Source organism: Pseudorca crassidens, chromosome 10 (genome assembly GCF_039906515.1).
Source record: "Pseudorca crassidens isolate mPseCra1 chromosome 10, mPseCra1.hap1, whole genome shotgun sequence".
NCBI lineage: Eukaryota > Metazoa > Chordata > Mammalia > Artiodactyla > Delphinidae > Pseudorca > Pseudorca crassidens.
The window spans coordinates 83709758-83733048 of record NC_090305.1 but is presented as its reverse complement, the minus strand read 5'-3'; the positions used below and the strand labels follow the sequence as shown (position 1 = coordinate 83733048).

At 38.8% G+C, this 23291-nt stretch overlaps 1 protein-coding gene across 5 annotated transcripts in view; it reads right to left on the bottom strand.

The window, feature by feature from the left end:
- SLC25A26 (solute carrier family 25 member 26) overlaps positions 1-23291 on the bottom strand; it is a 142962-nt gene that overhangs the window by 88573 nt on the left and 31098 nt on the right. For 3 of the 5 annotated variants that reach the window (XM_067755129.1, XM_067755125.1, XM_067755124.1), the window contains 2 exons: positions 15728-15832; positions 14318-14365 (listed from right to left, as the gene is read on the bottom strand). In XM_067755129.1, coding sequence (XP_067611230.1) covers positions 14318-14365; positions 15728-15832 — 153 coding nt within the window. The remainder of the gene's footprint in view (positions 1-14317; positions 14366-15727; positions 15833-23291) is intronic. The other 2 variants (XM_067755128.1, XM_067755127.1) reach the window with 1 other exon arrangement.

Genomic DNA, 23291 nt, shown 5'->3' with positions numbered 1-23291 from the left:
CTATTCTTAGGAGACATATGCTGAATATTTAGTGACGAACTATCCTTGGATGTGTGTGCTTCCTATTAAAGTGTTTCAGGAAAAAATACTGTAGCGAGAAAGATGAACAAAGCAGACGGGACAAAATGTTAGTCAGTGAATTGTGGGAAAAAGACATGTTTTAACTTGTCTGTAAGTGAAAATTTTTCAAAATAAAATGTTGGAGAGAGAGAAGAAAAGAAAAAGAAGATGCTACTATGCATTTTAAAGCCTACTTACTTACATTCCCAACAGAGAAAAGGAAATACATACACTGATATGAAAAGAGCATAAGAGTTCAGTCAAAGAATTCCGAGCCCAACTCTGCCCTCTGCTAACTGTATTATTTTATGTAGCTCAAGTTACTAACACCACTGAATGTCAGTTTCTCATTGGTATTGAATAGGCAACTGCCTGTTAGTTCATAACATGGTTTACAAGATAGACGAACACTACAGTTCGGCTGGGAATCATGACTAGATACGTAGAGGGTATGCACTTTTCAAGCACTCAGTTGACATTTATGATTCTTTGTAGGATTACTGTAAAGATTAAATGAAAAAACATACGAAAAGTACCTAGTCTGGTAAAGTGGCAGAGTCTGGATAAATTCAATCTACTTCCTCCTTCAAATACAGAAAAATAAAGTGACAAGAACTTACTGAGAGGTTACTATGTACCAGACCCTTTGGTGCCTTCACTTAATCAAAACTAATCCAAAACTTAATGATTCAAATTTGTTATCTACGCAACACAATTTTTTCAGACTCTTATTAAACATCCATAAGGAAGAAGAAAGAATCTTCGTAAACGGTTGCATGAACCAACAGATAAATCAGCAGAGTGTAACTTTCACAAGATCCTGGTTGCTCCATGTAAGACATATCACTGTCTCCTCTAAACACAGATAATATTGATATCTGCTCCCAGGCAAAAGGCATACTTAATTTACCCTCTGAAGAAAACAAACTTCATCCCAAAGTGATTTTTAACTTGTTCATCACTCTATTTCCCAAAACAGAAGTATGGAATAATTCACGGATAAACAACAAGGAAAACTCATCACATGTAAATCAAGATATAGAGGAACTTTATTAGAAAATATGGAACCAGTTTATAAGCTTCCTACACACAAATTTCATCACTTATTTCCCAAATATAGTTAGGATACACACTAAACTGATAAGATCGGCATGCTTCTCTAAGAATCATAACTTATTAACATAATTGCCTCCTCTTTAAAAAAACAATCAATGAAACACAGTTGAGGCCGAAGAATTGTTATGAATGGTTACCATTAAGTGTTGTTAGTAAGAAATTTTTTAAGTTATATTAGGAATTAGAGAAAGCTAATTACTTGACAAAAAAATCAGGATAAAATAAAGGCCTTCAAACAAAGGAGCTATATCCTTATATTTATTATGCCTTCCAATATTTTCATTAGATTAGGACAGTAAGGAACCAGAAGTGTAAGACTGTCAGAAGCAGAGCGGTGGTCCAACCCAGGTAGTCTGCCTGCCAAGCCCGTGGCCTGAACCAATGTGCTCTGACACCTCCAGGCGACAGCAAATCCAGCCCAGGAAGGCAGTGAGAAGCCCAGACACAGTGAATGGTCACGGTGGATTAGAAGTGGAAGACGGAAGATTCCAAGATTCCCAACGGAGAAGAAAAACCAACAACAAAAAACCCACAGAACTACAAAAAACCATGATTTTGAGGCTGTCACACTAAATAAGTGAAAAAGGCAAATCATGTACCCCCAAAAGGCAATTATAAACTCCAAAGGGAAAAAACATAAGAAAGTTCATGCCCCAAGTGTTCAGCAAATTAAAATATGGACAAATTTTACCAAGTGATGGAATGCAAAAAGAGAGTCTATTTGATTCCCATGTTGGAAACATCTCCTTCAGGGTAACACAGGAATATGTGTTACCAACACAAAAGGAAGAATAACCCTGCACACTACATGGCCTAGTGATCATGCATGAAGTCTCAAATAATACACACACTAGTTCACTGGTGTTCAACTTTTCACTGGTGTTCAACTTTTAGAATCAACCCAGAAACGTCACGAAAGAAGTGACTGTGAGTGAAGGACAGGATGAAACTGTCAGCCATCTTCATAATCTAGGATCAAAGTGTAGGTGAGAAAAAGTCAATCCAGAAAGTGGTACTTGAAGGTGAAAGAGGATATGGTGGCAAAAAGGAAGTAAGAGCCTCATCTTATAAAAAGAAAGAAGATGCTGGAAGTTTGTGGGATAAGAAATAAAGACTCAAATATATGACTTCATGTTTCTAAAATAACCAGAGGAATGAAATTTGTGTAACCGAAAAAGGTTGGGGAGGAGCATAATGCCAGCTCCATCACACCCTCCACTCCAAAGGCTCAGGAGAGTGTGTCTAAACTGACAAATGAAGACACAGATGCATAAACATATTATTCAGAAATATGGATGTAATAAGAAGAACTAAAAATGGAAACAGTTAAAAGAGGCTACCTCTGCAGAGTGGGACTAGAATGAAGAGGGACAGGGCAGGAGACTTGCTTTTCAAGGTAAAATCTTCTTTCTCTATTATGTGAATTGCTACCAATTATTACTTTGATAAAAAAATTTTAAGGACTTCCCTGGTGGCGCAGTGGTTGAGAATCCACCTGCCAATGCAGGGGACACGGGTTCGATCCCTGGTCTGGGAGGATCCCACATGCCGAGGAGCAACTAAGCCTGTGCACCACAACTACTGAGCCTGCGCCCTACAGCCCGTGCACCACAACTACTGAAGACCGTGCGCCTAGAGCCCGTGTTCCACAACAAGAGAAGCCACCGCAATGAGAAGCCCGCACACCGCATCGAAGAGTAGCCCCTGCTCGCCGCAACTAGAGAAAGCCTCCGTGCAGCAACAAAGACCCAACACGGCCAAAACTATAAATAAATAAATAAATATTTTTTTTTAATTTTCATTAAGTTGTAAGTTTAAATTGTCATTATTTTAGAAGATCTTTTAAAAATAAAGTATTTCATACAATGTCCAAATCTGGTATTCTTTTTTTCCCCAGCTCTTTATTTTTATTTTGTTATTATTTTTGGCCACGTCACGCGGCTTGCAGGATCTTAGCTTAGTTCCCCGACCAGGGATTGAACCCGGACCCCCTGCAGTGGAAGTGCGAAGTCCTTACCACTGGACCACCAGGGAATTCCCAGCTTTTTATTTTTAAAAATAAGTTATCGACTTTCTTAAAAGTTACTCAAACAATACAGGGAGCTCACATATACCCTACACCTAGCTTCCCTAATGTTAAGCACTTAACCAGAGTATGATTATCAAAACCAACTATTAGCATTGCTGCAATACTAACATCTAAATTATAGACCTTATTTGAATTTCCCCAGTTTTTCCGCCTAATATTCTTTTTCTCTTCCCAGGATCCCTCACTGCATTTGCTTGTTGTGTCTCCTTCGTCTACTCCTGGGTGTGACAATTCTTTTTTGTGACTTTGACGTTCATCACTTGAATAAAATAGTGTCTGCCAGTTCTTCCAAATGTGAAATTACAGTTGTAATTGAAAAACAGCTTTAAAAAAATAGCTTGAGGGAAATACTTTACGACTGTGATATTCATTTTTGGTATGTTAAATATACCTATTGGTTCTTGTATTTGAGAGATGAATAATGAAGTACGTATGGATTAAATAAAATAATATTATTCAGGAACCTTGGATTGGAGAGTACTATTTATTAAGCTTTGTTTTTTATTTTTTAATTCGAACCACTTTTAAAAAGTGCCAAGCAATCAACTCAAGAGCTTCAAGGTTCAGACACACTGAAGTTTCTGCCACCAACATTTAAAACACAGACGTTGTGTGCCCTCTAGTGTGCCATTTCTATAACGCAACCTTTGCATCAACAAATTCAATAACAAAAAGCAGAGTGTTTTCACAAAGGAAAAGAAATACCCTCTCATCAATTTCTGCTTCTCCACTAGTCAACAAATTATCTGTTAATTATTTGGCTAAGTACCAAAACCATTTCAATGCCGAAGATTATCAACTCTTTCCCATCTACTGGGTTATTTCTCAGAATATATGCGAAAGCTCAGGAAACAAAAGAGGACAGAAGGCTAAAATCAGTCAAAGCATTTTAAAGCAAACTTCACAAAGGCCAGAGGAAAGACGATGTTGAAATCAATATTACTGCCTAATTCAGAAAGCACAGTTCATTGTGTCCTGCCTGTATAGATGGCTCCATTTCTATTGTTTAGAATCTTCTAACACTCAGAAACTGTGCTCCCCTTCAAGTTAACAGATGCGGTCCAAGTCTCACAGATATACTACCACTTTGTTTTCACACAATTTACTGAAAAATTCTGAGCGCAATGAATAGTGAATTTATCTGCAAAACATGAGCAGGAAGCAAAGTGTAACCAGAAACACAGGCTTTAGAATCACATAGACTGGGCCTCTGCTTCCAGACCTGCCATATACTACATATACTAACTAGCTTGCTTTTCCAAGCCCATGCTACTGATCAATTTTAAAACAAACAAACAAACAAAAAGGTTAGTATCTTACAGTTTTATCTGAAGATTAGAAAAATACAAGTAAAGTATTATACATGATCAGAATTCAAACTGTAACTGTTATCATTATATAACCCCAGGGTAATCTGCTACCAGATGGTAAAACCCATTTTCAATAGCTCTTTTAAACGACTCCCTGCAACTACAATCCTTTATTCATATATAAACATTCTAGATTTTACCTTCACATTTGGTTTTCTTAATACATATAGTTTCTTTCTTAATACCTCTTATAAGATGGTGTTTGCTCAGACGATAAGATAGTACACAATCCTAAGACTCTCGAGTAATTTTTACCCAGTGTTCATAGGACATAGCTTGCATGTAACTGATAAAAGATTTTCTTCATGAATAAGTTGCTTACTATTTTCATATGTCATTTCAAAAAGTGTTTTACATATATAAAATATTCATAGGAGCACCCCCTAACAAGAAATGACAAAATTAAAATAAGGGCTATTTGCGGAAGACACAAGAATACCAGGAAATATGATAAGAAGAGACAAGGAGAAAATTAAGCTCACTGGAAGTGCAGAAAGTTGAGATGGCAGAAAACCACTAACTTGCCTGGGAATTAAGTGAGGACTAACTCCATAATTCTTGCCAAATGCATCTTAGGCCTAAGCATCTGCTGGAGATTTTAAATATCTAAGTATTTACAACTAGTCTACTTCTGAAAAGTGTGATTAAGTCCTTGGTTTGTTCATCAAATATTTTCTGAGTGTGCTGTATGTCAAGGAATCTTCTAGGTGTTGGATTAATAGAAGGGAACAAAACAGGCAAGAAGCACTTGCCCTCAAAGTGTGTATATTCTATCAGAGGAACGCAGGAAATAAATTTATGAACAAAAAGTGAAGATAATTTCAGATAACGGTACTTGCTACGGTACCAAGTGAGCGATCGGGGTTTTGGCAGGTGTATGTTAGCTAGAGTGGTCAAAGTAGGCCCCTCAGAGAAGGAACATGTGAACTAACACCTGAATGATAAGACCAAATCAAGCAAACATTTGGGATAACAGGCACTTAAAAGCCATTGTTCTCCATGAATATCTCTATCTCCTTTTGCTTATGTCCTCTGATTAACTTTTCTTTTTAACGTCATGGAGACTTCTAGTTGCTGAGAACTTATTTTCCCCAAACTCCTGGCACTAATGTCTACCTAAAGTTTCAAAAATGAGAAAGATATAAATATGGACTATGAATTTTAAACATATATTTTCCTCTCCCCCAAAATTTGCTGCGTATAAAATGCAAACTATATAGCTCACCATGGGGGCTAATATCATGGGCTCTCAAGTCCTCGGTTTCCTCCCTTACTGGATGTAAGACTCTGGACGAGGGACTTCCCTGGTGGTCCAGTGGTTAAGAATCCGCCTTGCAACACAGGAGATGTCGGTTCAACCCCTGATCAGGAAACTACGATCCCCCATGCCGCAGGACAACTAAGCCCACGCGCCACAACTAGAGGAAAGCCCGCGCACCCCGCAATGAAAGATCCCACGTGCTGCAACCAAGACCTGATGCAGCCAATAAATTTAATTAATTAAAAAGCAGTGTATAAATGGAGAAATCATTAAAAAAAAAAAAGACTCTGGACAAACCACAGCCTTACTAAGCCTCAGTTTCCACAAAGCAGGGATCATGTTTTGGGTTACTGTATTATTTGAAATAATGCATGCTAAGAACTTAGCACAGTGACTGAAACACTGTAAATATTTGGTAAGCATTAGCTATTATTTCAATTGTGATTTACATATTTTTTAAGGAAAGTGTCTACATACAGTATATCAACACAGGTATTCTGAGATCTTTAAAATCAAAACAGTATAAAAAAGTAACTTTGAAATAAATTCCATTTTCAAAATAATGATTACAAAGAGACTGACAAATGATTTTTAAAGAAGAGCTTCCACACTGTTCCCACAAGGGCAAAGGTGGCGGGGAAAGAATAAGAACAGACATCAAAATTTACAGAGTAGAATTAAATGTCCAAATAATTGTAGTCTAGACAAGTGCTCTGGATATGAACAACAGGGTCCCCAACTACAGCGCTTAAGTCAGTGGTGTATGACATGGTTCCCTTTCGGAAGGAATTGAGCTTGAACTAGAAGGACTTCAACAGATAAAATACAACAGACACGGTAGGGTGGTGACTCAGTCACCAAGTGGTGACTGCAGTCCCAAGCCCCTCTTTGCCAGCCTTTACCTACCACACTGAAAAGCTGCATATACATATTCAACTTCTCGATCCCCATGCAACTCAGGAGAGCTTTAGACACCTGGCCCAAGAAAGCTTTGTTTTCCAAGTAAACAGACGGACAGATAATGCCTCCTGCCTTTCCCACTTCTTCATACTTGGAAAGGGGCTGTGATGCCAAAAAGTGTGGCAGCCATTTTGTAACCATGAGTAATTTAGCCAGAGTATTAAGGTTCCCCAAGCAGAATGAAAGGGCCTGCATCCTCATGCCCTCATTTAACCAGTACACCAGCCTTAGAGGGACCATCTCCAGATTTCCTGTTACAGAGTGAGAAAACAGAAAAGTTCTAATACTAAACTGTGTTTAGTTCAGCCACTGTAGTCAGATTTTGTTATTTACAGCCCATCTGCCATCTAAATTAACACACAAATATGAAAGGACAGGATATTTCACATGAGATGAAAAACACAAAGGAACATCCTAGACAAAGCTACTTCAACATCATGGTGTATGATGCTAACATCTAAAAAGAATTAAAAGACAGTTTCCACCTTTATCCAACAGCTTTCCTATACGTTTACACTGAAGATTCATACTATTGATTTACTTCTCAGTAAACCCTACACACAGGAACTAGTATCTCTTCTAGACAACATAGCCAACACACAACAATGGAAATATGTAGCCTTTTCAAAACTGTACAGTGCAAAATGAAATCTGTCCAAAGAATGAGAAAAGTAAATAGCAGCTGGTTTTATGTAAACAAAACATGAGAAAATATGCACTAAACGGCTAAAGCAATTTTTCCACATTAAGATAATTTTACTAAATTGTTCTTTCTAAAAATGTTTGTTTATTTAAGAGATGATGAAAAACTACGCTAAAATCCATATTTGAGGAGTAATAATTTTGGTTCTCTGGATTAAAGAATGAAGTATTGTGCATTCCTCACAGACCATCTCTAAAGTTATAATAAATGCCATTAGGTGACATTTTATAAACCGCTTGTGATTAAAGGCAATATTTCATTTTCATTTGTTTAATATTCCCATTAATAAGAATGTCTTATTACACATTTACTGAAAGCCTGAACAATAAAACAATGAACAAATTCCAAGAGCAGATTTTTTTCTTTTCCCATGAAGCTAACGTTATGGAATTTTAACAGATGTTCTCTTTGGTCATAGTTAATAAAATGAATTATGTAGGATTAAAACAAGGTTCAATATGTTTGCATTGGACTTTAACTGAAAAACGATTTCACATTAAAAGTTTGGAAAGATTTACAACCTTTTTTTCCCTTTATAGTGAATTACTAAATATATGGGAAAAAAAGGGAATTAATTACTTTTCTAATGAAATCAGATTATAAAAACTATTTTTTCCAGGTGTAAGAAGATGGAAATCTCAGAAAAGGGTACACTCTTTGGTACTTCAGCACCTATGTAATGCGAATACCTTACAATGTAGCGTGTCAGAGGCTGACCCCCACCCAGCATAACTCCAAACCCCATAGAGCTCCCCCGGCACTTTGAAACGGTCACAGTGTCTAAGAGCATCTGAACGAAAGACAATCAAACTTAAAGGAATGAAAAAAGCAACGAATATTTACTGAGCTCTGAGCTTGTGGAAGGTGTTACTGCAGAGCCTGTGCATACTACAAAGAGGTCAAAACCCAATTACTGTCTTCAAGGGTAACTTATATGCTGTCTGGGAAGAGCAGGCGTAATTACACATAGACAGACAAAACTGAAATGTAAAGACAGGGCCTTCCCTGGTGGCGCAGTGGTTAAGAATGCACCTGCCAATGCTAGGGGACACGAGTTCGAGCCCTGGAAGAGTCCGGGAAGATCCTATGTGCCGCGGGGCAACTAAGCCCGTGAGCCACAACTACTGAGTCTGAGCTCTAGAGCCCACGAGCCACGACTACCGAAGCCCGCACGCCTAGAGCCCGTGCTCCGCAACCAGAAAAGCCACCGCCATGAGAAGCCCGCACACCGCAACAACGAGTAGCCCCCCACTCGCCGCAACTAGAGAAAGCCCGCGTGCAGCAACGAAGACCCAACGCAGCCAAAATTAATTAATTTTTAAAAATATAAAGATAAACCAAAAAAGAAAGAAAGAGATAATGCCAAGGAAACAATTTCATACAAAGACACACAATGATACAGAGCATTGACACACGCAGGAAAATTCTCATCAGAGAACTTCTTTTTCTCTTCCATCATGAAAGCAGAAACTAGTACACAGGCTTAAGAACGGTAAATAAGTAATAATTCTAACTACAGTTGCACGAAAATATTTTCAACAGAAAACATTCAAGTATTGCAATCTTAAAAAGAAAGCCTTCCTCTAAGTGGGTAATCTTATCTGGAGAAAAAATTCCAGTAAATTACCAATGTGACCCAAAAAAGAATAATCATAAAAAATTTTCCAACTCATTTATGTTAGTAATTTTGATTGGTTCAACTATCAATTAGGGTAACTGTACATTATTATAACCAATAGGTTGTTTTCCTACAGAAGTAGCCAGCGAACACAAAATCAGTTGCAGGTTGCAATCTGTTAAGTGAATAAACAATTCCATTCTACAAGACATTTGGATAAAACACTCTCCAACTGTAGCTGAGAAGCTTTTTAAGCAGTAACAGTTAGCCAGCCTCTAGCTCAAACACAACTATTGTTATTCATCATCATGAAATGGCATTCACACATTTACATGCAGGCAGATCAAGGCTGCACCCCGTTCAAGAACCTGACAGCCTAGAGGCAGCTTTCTTCATCTCTGGTCCTAGCAGACCATATTGCTGCAATACCTCCTTTGTGAGACTGCAGCAAGAACAGCTGACACAAAGTTTCTAGCACAGAGGGGCAAATGGCTCAGAGAGGTTAAGTAACTTGCCAAGAGCAGACAGCTAGTGAGACACTGGATTCCACACTGAGATGTCATTTCCTGTCAAAAGCTCTTTCAGTTACCAAGAGTACTATTAAGCATAGTTAACATACTTTGAACACATCCTACGTGTCAGGGTCTATAGAAAGCACTTCATATGGATCTCTTCATTTAATTCTCACCATAACTTCAATATAATTTCAAACCATCAGTTCACAGTAAAGGAAGAAAATTGTTGTCAAATATATGTTCATACGCCCAGTCTCACTTAAAATTAAAATTACAGTGAGATCATTTTTCATCTCTGAGATTGCTAGTACCGTTGGTGAGGCAGGGGTCAACAGAGAGCTCCCACACTGTGTGCAAAAGGGTCGACTGGTACTTTTGCGAAGGGCAATTTGGCGATTTGCATCAAAATTACAAATGCCCATACACCCCTAACCAAGAAATTCTACTTTTCAGCATCTAACCTACAAACATTCTCAACCACGTATGAAATGACACAGGAACAGTATTATCCATTGTAGCATGTCTGTCCTGCCCACCAATGAGGAAGTGGTGGCACAATGATCCCTTTGTACAATGGAGTCCTACACAATCATAAAAAAGTGTGCCCCTTATAAAGTGATATAAAATGATCTCTAAAATATTTTGGTTAAAAATCAAATAAGATGCTAAACACCTAGGCTAGGGTAGCTCTGGAAAAACACACAAGAGACTTATATAACATGAAGACCTTGGGGGGAAAGGAAATGACAGAGCTGGGAAAGAGGATTTGAAGGACGTTCTTAAGGCTTGATTCCTAAAGGTTCCTGTTTCCAGCCACCAGATTAGGGGAAATTCTCACTGCCTGAAATAGACAATAAGGGAAACTGGGTTTGGAACTTGCGAGTGAACTTTGCAGTCAAAGTGGGGAATGTTGCACCTAAAGGGACAGATTGAGGGCTTCAGTGAACTCACAGAACAGGATGAATGACTTGTTCTGGCCCGCCCAAGTGCTTGATTTTGATTGCATGTGTAACAGAATTTGGTGGGAGACTTGCGTTATGGAAGCCTGGGAGCAAAATAAGGGTGAGAGGGGGAGATAATTCTCACCTATCTCAGATCTCTTTAGTTGCTACACTCATCTACCAAAAAGAAGCCAGGAGTTACTCATTATCAAAACGGCAACATCCTGCCAGTGAGGCCGCTCCAACTGCATTTCACTGTGAGACTGATTGCAGATAACAGTTAAAAACCAGTAATGTATCCTCCAAACTCCAGTGGACATGTGTCAGGCTCTTGTAAGAGCTTTTCCCATGTGCTTGATTCCAGGTCCCTGGCAAACATTCGGCTGGGGTGAGAGGTTCAACCATTCCTCCTGGAAAATACCCAACTTGGGTGAGTGCTTTTTTGAAGCGCCGGCTTGAGGTAGAGGGAAATCACTCCTGCCTCTTCTCTGGGTGTGAAAACCCCAATTGTGCTTCGATAAGCAAGGTACACACAACATGTGTTCTTTCACACCCCTGGGCCTTTGTATGTGTTGTTACATCTTCCTGTCTCCTGGACTACTTTTAAGTGACACCTCTTCAAGAATTAAGCCCAGACTAATTTTTATTAATGCAATGAATACTGGGTACCACTCAAGCACTGCTTCCTCTATAACCTCTGCTGCATCTTGGATATACGTGTCATTTCAGCCCTATTACACTGCCCTGTAAAGTGTCTGCCCCCCGTTTCCTTCCCCACCAGAATATGAATCCTTCAGGGCAGAAGTGTTCTGCGTGGTGCCCAAGACACAGCAGGCACTCTTAAAATGACTGTCGTGTAGAATGTGTGGATAAAATGCATTTGCTGAGCCTAACTTATTCCTACTTTTTTTTTTTTTGGAAACGACTTGCCTTTCTCTGCTTTCTTTCTAATTCACATCCAAGGTCATGAGGCTGCCCTCCACAGAACTTTCGGGACAACGGACCCTCTGAAATTAGCCTGGCTATGAAAACAGCTGTGATTTTGCTCCCCGTTTCCATCTTACTGGAATAACCACACTGCCCCACAATGCTTGGCCACATCTAATTTGGCCTAGATCATGAGGAAAATGAATACTGAAAGGGTGAGGTAAGAGTATAATCGGTTCACCTTGCTTAGACTCCATCTAAAATTCACAGTAACTAAAATAATTTAGGAGAACATAAGGGCTAAGCATGCAATCTCCACAAAAATCAAATGGAGTAAAAACCATGCGACAGCATTCACAAAATCTAAAGATCACAATAATCTATCTTATAACGCATGGATTCAAACTTCAATCTCATTCTAATGGGCTACCGCAAGGGAGATAAAACTATTTTAAAGAAAAAACTGTATACAGAATAAATGTATGAGTTTCCTGGTGACTCTCACTAAGGCTTCAATGTATTTTCTTATTGAAACAATCAAAAAAGCTCTTGGCGAAAAGATTTGATATTGGTGTCAGAACGATGTAAGAATTGAAACTATTTATAATGTAAAAATTTTGTTTAAAGCAGATACATCACTTCTTATTTTTCTCATTCTGAAAAGAAGCGATGTTTCATTTAGCGCGAAAAGATTTGATATTGGTGTCAGAACGATGTAAGAATTGAAACTATTTATAATGTAAAAATGTTGTTTAAAGCAGATACATCACTTCTTATTTTTCTCATTTTGAAAAGAAGCGATGTTTCATTTAGCAGTAACTCTTCTCTCATTCTATGAGAGAATCTGTACAAAAGCAATATTTCAACTAAAATCAGTTCTGAAGGATATTTTTATGAAAATGCATAATGCAGAAGACCCCAATTAAATTTCCAACAAAGCACTGCCATCTTGAGTAAACAAAGTCATCTCACTAGGGGCACACTTTTTGCAAGAAATGCAGCCTAGAAATTAATTACTAGTGTGACATATGTCAAAACAAATTTTTAGGGCTTCCCTGGTGGCGCAGTGGTTGAGAGTCCGCCTGCCGATGCAGGGGACACAGGTTCGTGCCCCGGTCCGGGAGGATCCCACATACCGCGGAGCGGCTGGGCCCGTGAGCCATGGCCGCTGAGCCTGTGCGTCCAGAGCCTGTGCTCCGCAACGGGAAAGGCCACAACAGTGAGAGGCTCGCGTACCACCAAAAAAAAAAAAAAAAAATTTTGAAAAGAATAGAATGCAGTTGTAACCATGTGTTTTATCTATTTGTATGCATAACCAGTATTCTCTGGCATGTAAATACATTCATTTATTCAGCATCTCTCAGAAAAACAAAAAAAGGTTTATCGTCCTCTCTTTTTGCACCTCACCGAGGTGAAACCTGAGTAAATAACATGTGTTTAGTGAGTGGGAAAATAAGTACAGAATGAAGATACAGTGCAGGTGTTATTTTGAAAGGCAGAAGTCATCTTCACACAAATAACTAATTTTGAAACATTCAGTCTGCCTTCAGAAGTTTTTCCAAGATATACATCAACTACACCACACTACACTAAAGGTTATTACTTTGTGGAAATCAAAGCTTTAAATAACATGTAACAGTGCTGGTGTTTCATAAAGAAGACTGTAATCTACACTAACAACAAACAAGCAAACAAACAAAATAAACAAAAAGACTACCTGGGAGTAAAATTCAGACTTCAAAGATTTCAATATTCTGCTAATTATGACAATATGTATTTAAATTAAACACATTTTTATAAATGAGAATGTTTTAGCATCCAAGGGAAATCCAAACAGAAAACAAGGATTCAGAGCAGAGGTATGCAGAATCTCTTCTGTATTTTAATAGATAATGTCCTAATCCTTTTCACAATGTACACCTATATCAAATCATCACACTGTACACTATGAATGCCTCACAATTCTATTTGTCAATTATATGTCAAAAAGCTAAAAAACAAAAAACCCTAGGATTTAAACTCACTAAAAAAAAAAAAAAAATTATGTCCCAAACCAAACAAAGACTTCTCTTATATCCCATACCCCAGTTATCTATAAATCAACTTTTAAACTTCAAAACAGCCTCCTCTATATGAACCAAAAATTAAAACATGCTTCCTGCAGTAATATATGTACTAAAATCACTTTGCTTTTTCAACCAAAAAAAGAAGACATTGACCACATATTGAACCGCAGAATTTCGGAACTGGAAGGTTTGCTCTGGGGGCACACTGCACTGCAAGTCACGGGCAGGGTCAGCTCTCCAGTGCAGACTGAACTTCCCAATTCATCATATTTTGCTATCAGGAAGACAAGAGCTAACTGCATGATTTTTCACATAAAAATAGACCTTTGGGACACTTGTCTCCCAGGGTGCTTCTTTCCTTACCAATTTTTCACTCATTCTGTATATTACAGTAATTAACTTGATATCTTACCCTTAGTAGTTATTTCTTCATATCTTAGCTATCACAGCCATGTAGCCGCCTATGATAAGACTGAAGCTCCAGGATGGGCCTTCTACCACTGGGGCTGCTCTTTCAGCTGACCCATTCTACCCAGTCATCAGATGTAAGAGCCAAGATAAGACTAAACAGTGTTTTAAAAAGTGATCATAATTTCCCTTTGTAATTTTTTAAACCAGTCTCTCCAAATAAATTTACTAAACAAAGCATATCATTCTTTTGTAGTTCAATATTGGAAATTAAGTTACTTACCTCTCTTAAAACAGTGCTTTTGTAGCCTCGATATAATCCTTGGATGCCCTGAAACAAACAAAAAGCCAAGACCTCAGAAAGTTAGAATAGCAGAGACTTCTAAATGACATTCTGCATGAAGCAGATTTACCTTTTCTAAAGTTTGAGTTTTGAAATATTCACAATGACTACAGTTCTATAAGAGGTTAAAGCTTTTAAACTGGCTTAAAGTATATAAAGCTCAGATCAGCTCCCTTTAAAATGGGAACATCTCTAATAATAAAGCTGACTACATATTAAACTTTACTTATTTTCAACATTTCTTCTCTTGAAAAAAAATACTTGAGAAGCTTTAAATAAACATATTTTCAAAACCAAATGCACACAGAATGCCAATTATCCTTTCACAAAAGAACAGAACTATATTTTATAGTTTCAACTATAAGACGTCACAATGCATGAATAATCTCTCAATAGTGAGAGATACCTCTAGACAAGCCTTGACTTATCTGTTTAACTATCCACACGATTCAACAGGGACCCTTTACTGAACTGATCTCAATCATACAATTAAACGCTCAATGTCTTCTCACCTAGGTGACAGAGGGATTAAGAATAAAACTTTTCTAGGGCTTCCCTAGTGGCACAGTGGTTGAGAGTCTGCCTGCCGATGCAGTGGACACGGGTTCGTGCCCCAGTCCGAGAAGATCCCACATGCCGCGGAGCGGCTGGGCCCATGAGCCATGGCTGCTGAGCCTGCGCGTCCGGAGCCTGTGCTCCACAATGGGAGAGGCCACAACAGTGAGAGGCCCACTTCAAATAAAAAAATAAATAAATAAAAGAATAAACCTTTTCTAAAACCTAGACTCACTGAAATTTTCATGTGACTGATTCCATTTTAAAGAAAAAGAAGGGCTTCTGTACAAACTATAAAGAAGAGCAGCTCACTGGTCCCTAGCCACATGGCCAGCACACATGAAATTTGATCCACAGGTTAACATGAACCAGTACAAGAGGAATTACATTTTATATAAACATTACGACATCGGTCACTAATATCAGTCCATTACCACAGGTCTCTTCCATGGGTCCTCAAATTCTATACTGATGTTTTAATATAATATCTTTATTCACTTTACATATTCACTATTTATTCCATATCTGATTCCAAAAGAATGATAAGACTACTGCAATGTAGGACACACACTTAGTAGTGTGGTTGTTTAGAAATTTGAAAAAGAAATAAAAATGAAACTAAAAATTTTGAAAACAATGGAAAGGCAAAGATAATCTTAGCATAAAAAGTTGCTGTAATTGGACAATAAATTTAGCTTTAAGGTCTCTTCTAAGGCTCCTAAGATGAGGGCCACAGTATTCCTATTAGCTGCCACACAATATTCTCAATAAGAGAGCTTAAAAACATATTCTCACCTCTTGACATAAGATGTTAGAGAAAATGTGAAATGTTCCTGAAGAAGCAGATACCTGTGCCCTCTGCTTAACTACTTCAGAAGGAACTCGAATCAGGCAAGCAACCTAAAATATACAAATTTAATTATATTCTTAAAAAGAAGTAACTGCTATGAAAAAGGAAACAGCTTCATAAACAAAAATTACAGTTAAACAAAAGCATAATGTACAGGCTCAGTTCAAGATGCGAAAAGTTGGAGCTTTTTTTCGGTTTTGTTTTGTTTTTTTAACCTAAAACACTTAGAGCATTACTGGACATGCATTGTGTTACCAACACAGAACCTCTCCTCCCTGATCCCACGTAGATCCTCCTACCTCCTGCCTCACTGCTCCAAACAAATCTGTCTGTAAGCCACTCGATGGGAAGAAGCACATGCACTCATTCTGAACTCCCAATACCTACGAGGACATCTAGCGGTCACATGACAGCCATTTCAAACATGTTTGCTCAATGAATGAATCAAAAGGGCCTTAGCTTTACTGGAGTAACACACATCAGTAGAGGCAAGACTGAAAAGCGGCTGGTTACCCCAAACCCTCCAACCCACCCCACCCCCAGCCTCGGCCAGCTCCCAACCGCAGCAACCCCCGACCTCCCCAACACCCAACAGCTGAGGAGTAACTCCAGGCACTCCCGGGCCCTGCTCCAGCATTTGAGTTGACGTAGGTCCCGACTAGTCAACAAACAATTGTAATATCACCCTTGGTGACATGCCAGGGTCAGTTACATGCCACTCAACCTCACACTTCCAGGACTCCGCCTTCAGTAGCCCACTTATCTTCAGAAATATTAAGAATTGGTCAAACCGGAAAGAACTGGTCTGCCCACTGAAGGACAGAAGGCAGGGGAAAGGGCAGCAGGCAACAGGGAGTGAGACATATAAACTGATATTTTAAACTGTTTTAATGGAAGTCCTGTATTGAAGCCTCTGTACACTAAGCAGCCTGTCAAGGATACAAACTTTTTTTCCAATGTGGAATTCACACACCTGACTCTGGTGTTCAGTATTTTGTATATGGTTAAGGAGATTAATTTTAAAACTTTCACAATATATATTTCATATACAAATATATGTATTTGAGGCACAGTAAGAAATGTGGACAACCTTCACTGACACACGCAGCAAAATGGAAACAACAGGAAATTTAACAAAACCGTCCCACCAAACAGGATGTTTGCCCTTTTCAAGAGTCTCCTAATTCCTAATTTGAGATGACTACCCAATTTGGATATTATATAAGGCTTTGTCTTTCTAATGTTAAGTAGCTCTAAGGTACAAATCAGCAAACTTTTAATGTAAAAGATCAAATAGTAAATATTTTAGACTTTGCCAGCCAGATGGTCTCTGTCACAACGGTGCGACCATGCTGTGGGAACACAAAAGCAGCCATAGATAATAATGTGTAAGTGAATGGTGTGACTGTGTTCCAATAAAACCTTATTTATAAAGACAGGTGATGGTCTGCCAACCCCTGCTCTAGGTATAAACACTGGCAAATCCTTCTTTGGTATTAGCCTTGGTAAGAGCAGAGCAGGCACAGAACAGATGTAGGTCTCAGCAACCCCAGGAAACAAGGGATAGGGATGGCAGGTAATGTGATTCTAGGTGTCATGGAGTCAGCTAACAAGGGTGTATCACCTCTGAAAAGTAGCTCAAAAGGAATAGTACTTTATGTGGACGCACTCCAACTGATAGGGTTAGGATAACACACCAGTTGGAGTGCATTAATGACCTGAAGTTATTTTTCTCCCCAAACTGACAAGACTCACAAAACAATATAATCTACTTTCTTTTTCTTCGTTCATCAAACATTTGAATGCCTTTTGTCTGCAAAGATATCTACAATTTGGGCCAATGTATCTTTCCACCCACAGTCTCCCTTCAAATTTACCTGATTCAGTTCAACAAAAACATGCAGAGCCAGACACTGCACAAGACACTGCCTGGTAAAGAAAACTAAGATGGTGCCCTGACTTCAAAGAACTCACAGCCACGTATAAACAGTTTCAATAATACTGATACATGGCAAGAGATAGAGTAAGATTAAAAAGAGGCAAAGACAAGTATCATAGCAAACGGAGAGGAGGGGTATTTAGTCCAACCTCCAGACTGAGGGAAAACTGCCAGAGATTATGCCTTCACAGAACCTTCCAAAGGAGCAAGAATTAGCTGGCAAGAAAGGTAAAAAGGGCATGATGGGGAGTGGAAACAGAAAAGCACACAATACGAAAGCAGGGTGTTCAGGGGTAACAGAACCATCCCATATCAAGTTAGCATTCTACAGTGTGTACCCACCCAAGCCATTCCATATCACCAAAACCTCAAGTTTAAGGTCAAGAGTAATGGGGAGTAAGACTGAACAGACGGCCAAGAAGGCCCTGTATGCCATGCAAGGAGCTTGGACTTCATTGCATAGACAATGGGACCAACTGCAACAGTTTAGGCAGAGGATCTGTAGCAACATGGGTGGAGTTGGAGGGCATTATGCTGAGCGAAATAAGTCAGAGAAAGCCAAATACCGTGTGGTATCACTTAGATGTGGAATCTATAAAATACAACAAACTAGTGAGTGCAACGAAAAAGAAGCTGACTCACAGATACAGATAATAAGCTAGTAGTTACCAGTGGGGAGAGGAAACGGGGGAGGGGCAATATAGAGGTAGGGGATTAAGAGGCACAAACTATTATGTATAAAATAAGCTACAAAGATATACTGTACAAACACAGGGATAGTTTGTGTTGTGTACAACACAGCCAATAGTTTACAATAACTATAAATGCAATATAACCTTTAAAAGTTGTAAACTACTATATTGTACACCTGTAACATATAAGTACATCAACTATACTTCAATAAAAAAATAAAATACACACAAAGTTTGGGGAGAGGAATGATAACCTGTGCTTTAGGGACATCACTCTGGCTGCAGTAGGTAGAAGAATAGTTGCAGGATAGAAGAGAAAGATAAGAAGCAAAGAGGAAAGACAAAAAGAAGGCAAGACACAAGCTCTGAGACTACTACAACAGTTCTATAGAAGATACCAGGAAATGAATATGGCTCAGAGAAGAAGGTTCAAATTTGAGGGAAGAGTCAGGAGTAAAATGAAAGGACCTGGTGACTGATAAGAGGTCAGGAGTGGGGAGAGAGTAAGATGCTCCTACAATACAGTGGTGCCATTAAATGAGACCGGGGGGCAGAGGAGGAAAACAAGTTTAGAGCAAAAAGGATAAATTCACTCTGGGAAATGCTGAGCAGGAGAAATCTGTGGCACATGTAAGGGGCTGTGTCTATCCAAGAAATTAATATCTGACTATAAAGCTAGAAAATAACAAGGCTAGAGATACAGACATAGAAGTCATCAGCACATAGGTGATGGCTGGAACCAAGAGAGTAATTACCTAAATAAAGAGCAGGGCTTCCCTGGTGGCACAGTGGTAGAGAGTCCGCCTGCCGATGCAGGGGACACGGGTTCGTGCCCCGGTCTGGGAGGATCCCACATGCCGCAGAGCGGCTGGGCCCGTGAGCCATGGCCGCGGAGCCTGCGTGTCCGGAGCCTGTGCTCTGCAACGGGAGAGGCCCCAACAGTGAGAGGCCCGCCTACCGCAAAAAAAAATAAAAATAAAGAGCAAAAAGGGAAGGTCAAAAGGCCAAGAACGGAAGCCCAAGGAACACCCACTCTTACAGAGCAGACAAAAAGAGAAGAACTGATCAGACATATGAGAAGGAGGAAATCGCTATGGTGAACACTGGTCTTCTGTGGCTGCCCAGTTTTCAACTCTCATATGTGAGAGGCTTCCCAGCTCAAGAAAACAAAGGGTTCAGTCACTCTCCTCCCTGGCCTTGTCACCAGCTTAGGTCCAGCCACAGGCTTGCTGCCTCATGAGAAGCGTGGCTTGTATATCCTCCAGCGTAACCTTGTCACACAACTGGATTCCAGGCAAGAAAGGGCCTCCTCAGCTGTCCCCTAGTTGGTGTCCACTTGGCCACAATTGTGTGACACGGCCACCCCTTGTTAGGAAGGCTGAGAATATGTAGATCTAGCAAAGGGTTAGGTAGACTGCCACCCAAACCAAATCGAGGGAGAAGCGGAAAGTAACTTAACAGTCTCTGCCAACTTTCCAAAAACCAACCTTTTTTCCCACAGGTTAGCCAAGATCAATTTCAACTGAAAGCGACCAAGAATGCCACTCGATATTCAAGGGGACCAGAAGTCTCAGATGGAGATTTGCAGAGCAAGGGGTCAAGAGTATCAACCAGTGCACACATGAGGGTTACTGGAGTTCCCAAGAATTGTTTCAATGGAGGGCTGGGCCAGGAGACACATTACAGTGAATTCATAAGTGATTCAGAGATGAAGGCGGGCAAGTAAAGAACTACACCAGGAAGCTGGTGGAGACGTTAGGAGAGATGGGTTCATGGCTAAAGGAAGTTCTTTGTCTTATCCAGGATGGTAAGTATTTGTACATAGGATGGGGGAAAGTGGTAACAGCAAGGCAGAGATTGACAATTTAGGAAAGAAATGGGATAACACATGAAGACCCCAGAGGCTATGCAAAAGGTAGAGCCAGGAGCCCAAGCACATGCCGACACTGCTAGGATGACCACCTTTGCCTGTGCTGCCCCTCAGCATAGGGTACCATCCTGCATCTAAACTGGGCTTTTCTTTCAGGGCTCAACTCCAGGAGGGAATGAGCAGTGGTCTGGGTGAGGGTCTTCAGACCTAGACTGTGGCCCCAGCTTTGTCAGTGATCTCTCAAGCATTGTTGGACCAGAAATCTTCATGGTACCCTTTTAGGCTTTGATTTCTAAAATTCTTAATTTTCTCCAATCATACCTTCTCTTTTTTACTTCAAAAGATTCTCCTTATTCTCCAAATAAACTATTTCCTCACTATTCTCATTCCCCAAAAAAAAACTATTTTAACTGAAAATTTTTTACTTATTAACTTATACCATATAGTTTTTAAAATATATTACTTTCTCTCCTACTAAACATAAATACTGTGAGGGCAAAAAGAAAATATGCATTAATTTTACTAATCAACTGGAGTCAACTGGGACGGCGGAGGGGACGGGAAGCACTCTGGTATATTTTTTTCCAAGCTTTATTTAGGTTTGACAACATTTTATCTACTATTTTTTGGTATTATTTCATGTAAAGTAAATAAAACTACCCAAGAGGGGAAATGCAAAAATTACTCATTTCCAAAGAAATACCTTACCAATACTCCAGAATTTTTAAAATACATTTTTTTTCTTTGAACTGAAGAGAGTATCTTTATATATAGTTATAAAAAGACTAGAAAAAATAGAGTTGGATTACAGGTGATGTTTCTCCTTCTTTTCTGCCCACTTGCATTTTCTAAATTCTCTACAATGAACATGTATGATTACTTCATAAGTTTCTTTAACATAATTTCAAAGGGCAAAAACATTTGTTATGCACCAAAGATTTTAAGTGAGGAACAAAATAAAATCAAAGGACTAACTTAAAATATGCTTTTAGATGCAATCCTATTTATTAGCCTTGACAAAAGCAACATTTAGCTTTAATTTAGTGACAATAACACACACACCCAAAACAGACTAAAGAGCTTAACACTAAGGCCTAAAACTGGGTATAAATTATGTTACTTTTGGTAAGAGTGTAAACTTTTAAATCCATGCTAATAAACCAGGATAGAAAATTAAGTCCACTGAAACTTACATGAAGCTTACAGGGCAGCTCCCAGCATCTAAAACTCATTACAGAAATGAAAATAAATAAATAAGAAAAGAAAGAAAAGGGTACTCTAACACCTTGTATTTTTCAACTCAAGAGGTCAAGAGGGAAATATGACCCCAATATGTCAAGAAAATACGAACTGTCCACTTTTGTGCCTTGGCATAAATATTTATAGAACTTCATGCCTCGTAACCCTCCGTGTTCTTACATTATATTTTTATTTCTTAAAAGTACAACAGCAGAAGAGAAATTTTGTAAAGGTCCTCAGATGAAAAACAATCTAACAGAAGAGGTACAAAGCACCCAGCATGGTTTCCTGACTTCCCCGGCATGGCAATTTTGGTGTAAGAGGCCACAAAGTAATGCCTCTATTTCCTTCAGCAACTCCCTTGCCTTCCATTTGGTTTTCTATTAACTCTGATCTTTCTTAGATTTGAATCTGAGCCGCCACGGAGTATTTCCACTGCACAGGAACAAAAACATGTTATAGTATCATGGTCCTATGAAAGGAAATAAAGGTAATGTCATCTGTGGGTCTTGGGGTAAAGCCATTCTTCAGAGCATCCTTTCCTCAGACGTCCGGGGTTCAGTATGAAACCATGACCCAGGGAGGGTGACATTTTCATTAAACCCAAAAATGGTGTATATGTTAAAGTTCTAACAAAAGACAACTAAAGCTTTCCATAAAGAAAATACATGTCCCCAGTCTTTTTTAAATCAGCATTAAAATGCAATACTGGCCTCAGTGGAATTTAACAAAAAATCTGAGAAACTTTAAATTGAGAATGATTACAATATTAAAGGTGCTAAGACTTTTCTTTCTTTAACATAAATAAAAACTTTTCTGATATGGTTTTCATTTTTGAAATGGAGAGCAGAATGTCTCCTTTTAGTATTCACTGACCACCAAGATGCAAAACTACAAGTCCTAAGACTAACTGTATGAAAGGAAAAAAAAATCACAGTGAACTCTGGCCTCACATTAGGTATTGTAAAATGAATGAAGGCAGAGAGGAGAGAGAGAGAGAGAGAAAGATGCTGCTAAACTCCCTGGTTCATTCATTGCCCAAGCCAAGCTCCAGACTTCCACACATCACCTGCCAGCCATTTATAGTCTCACTTCCATCCTCTCACTCTTGAAATGCTCTTCAAAGTGGCTGGACATCACCCACAGTAACTTGTGTTAACACTGTATCTTTTACCCAACTACTTCAACATAGTTCATAAAAAAATATCCAACTTAAGACTTTTCCTTAGGAAACTTAATCAACAGCCTATAAATACTCGTCTCATATTAGAAGCTAATTATCTCAGTATTTAATATATAAATCAATCTGAGATAGAAGTTACCAAAGGTCAGGGAACTATTTGGCCTAGGGAGCAAGGGTAAAACCCAAACCTTTTGATTATCATCTCCAGAATTTTTTTTAATTGAAGTATAGTTGATTTACGGTGTTGTGTTAGTTTTTTGTACAGCAAACTGATTGTTACATATTTTATATATATATATTCTTTTTCAGATTATTTTCCATCAGTTTATTACAAGACATTGAATATAGTTCCCTGTGCTATACAGTAGGTCTTTGTCGTTTATTTTATGTATAGTAGTCTGTATCTGCTAATCCCAAAATCCTAATTTGTCCCTCCCCCTGTTTCCCCTTTGGTAACCCTAAGTCTGTTTTCTATGTCTGTGAGTCAATCTCTGTTTTGTAAATACGTTCATCTGTATCATTGTTTAGATTCCCCACATATAAGTAATATCATGATATCTGTCTTTCTTTTACTTACTTTTCTTAA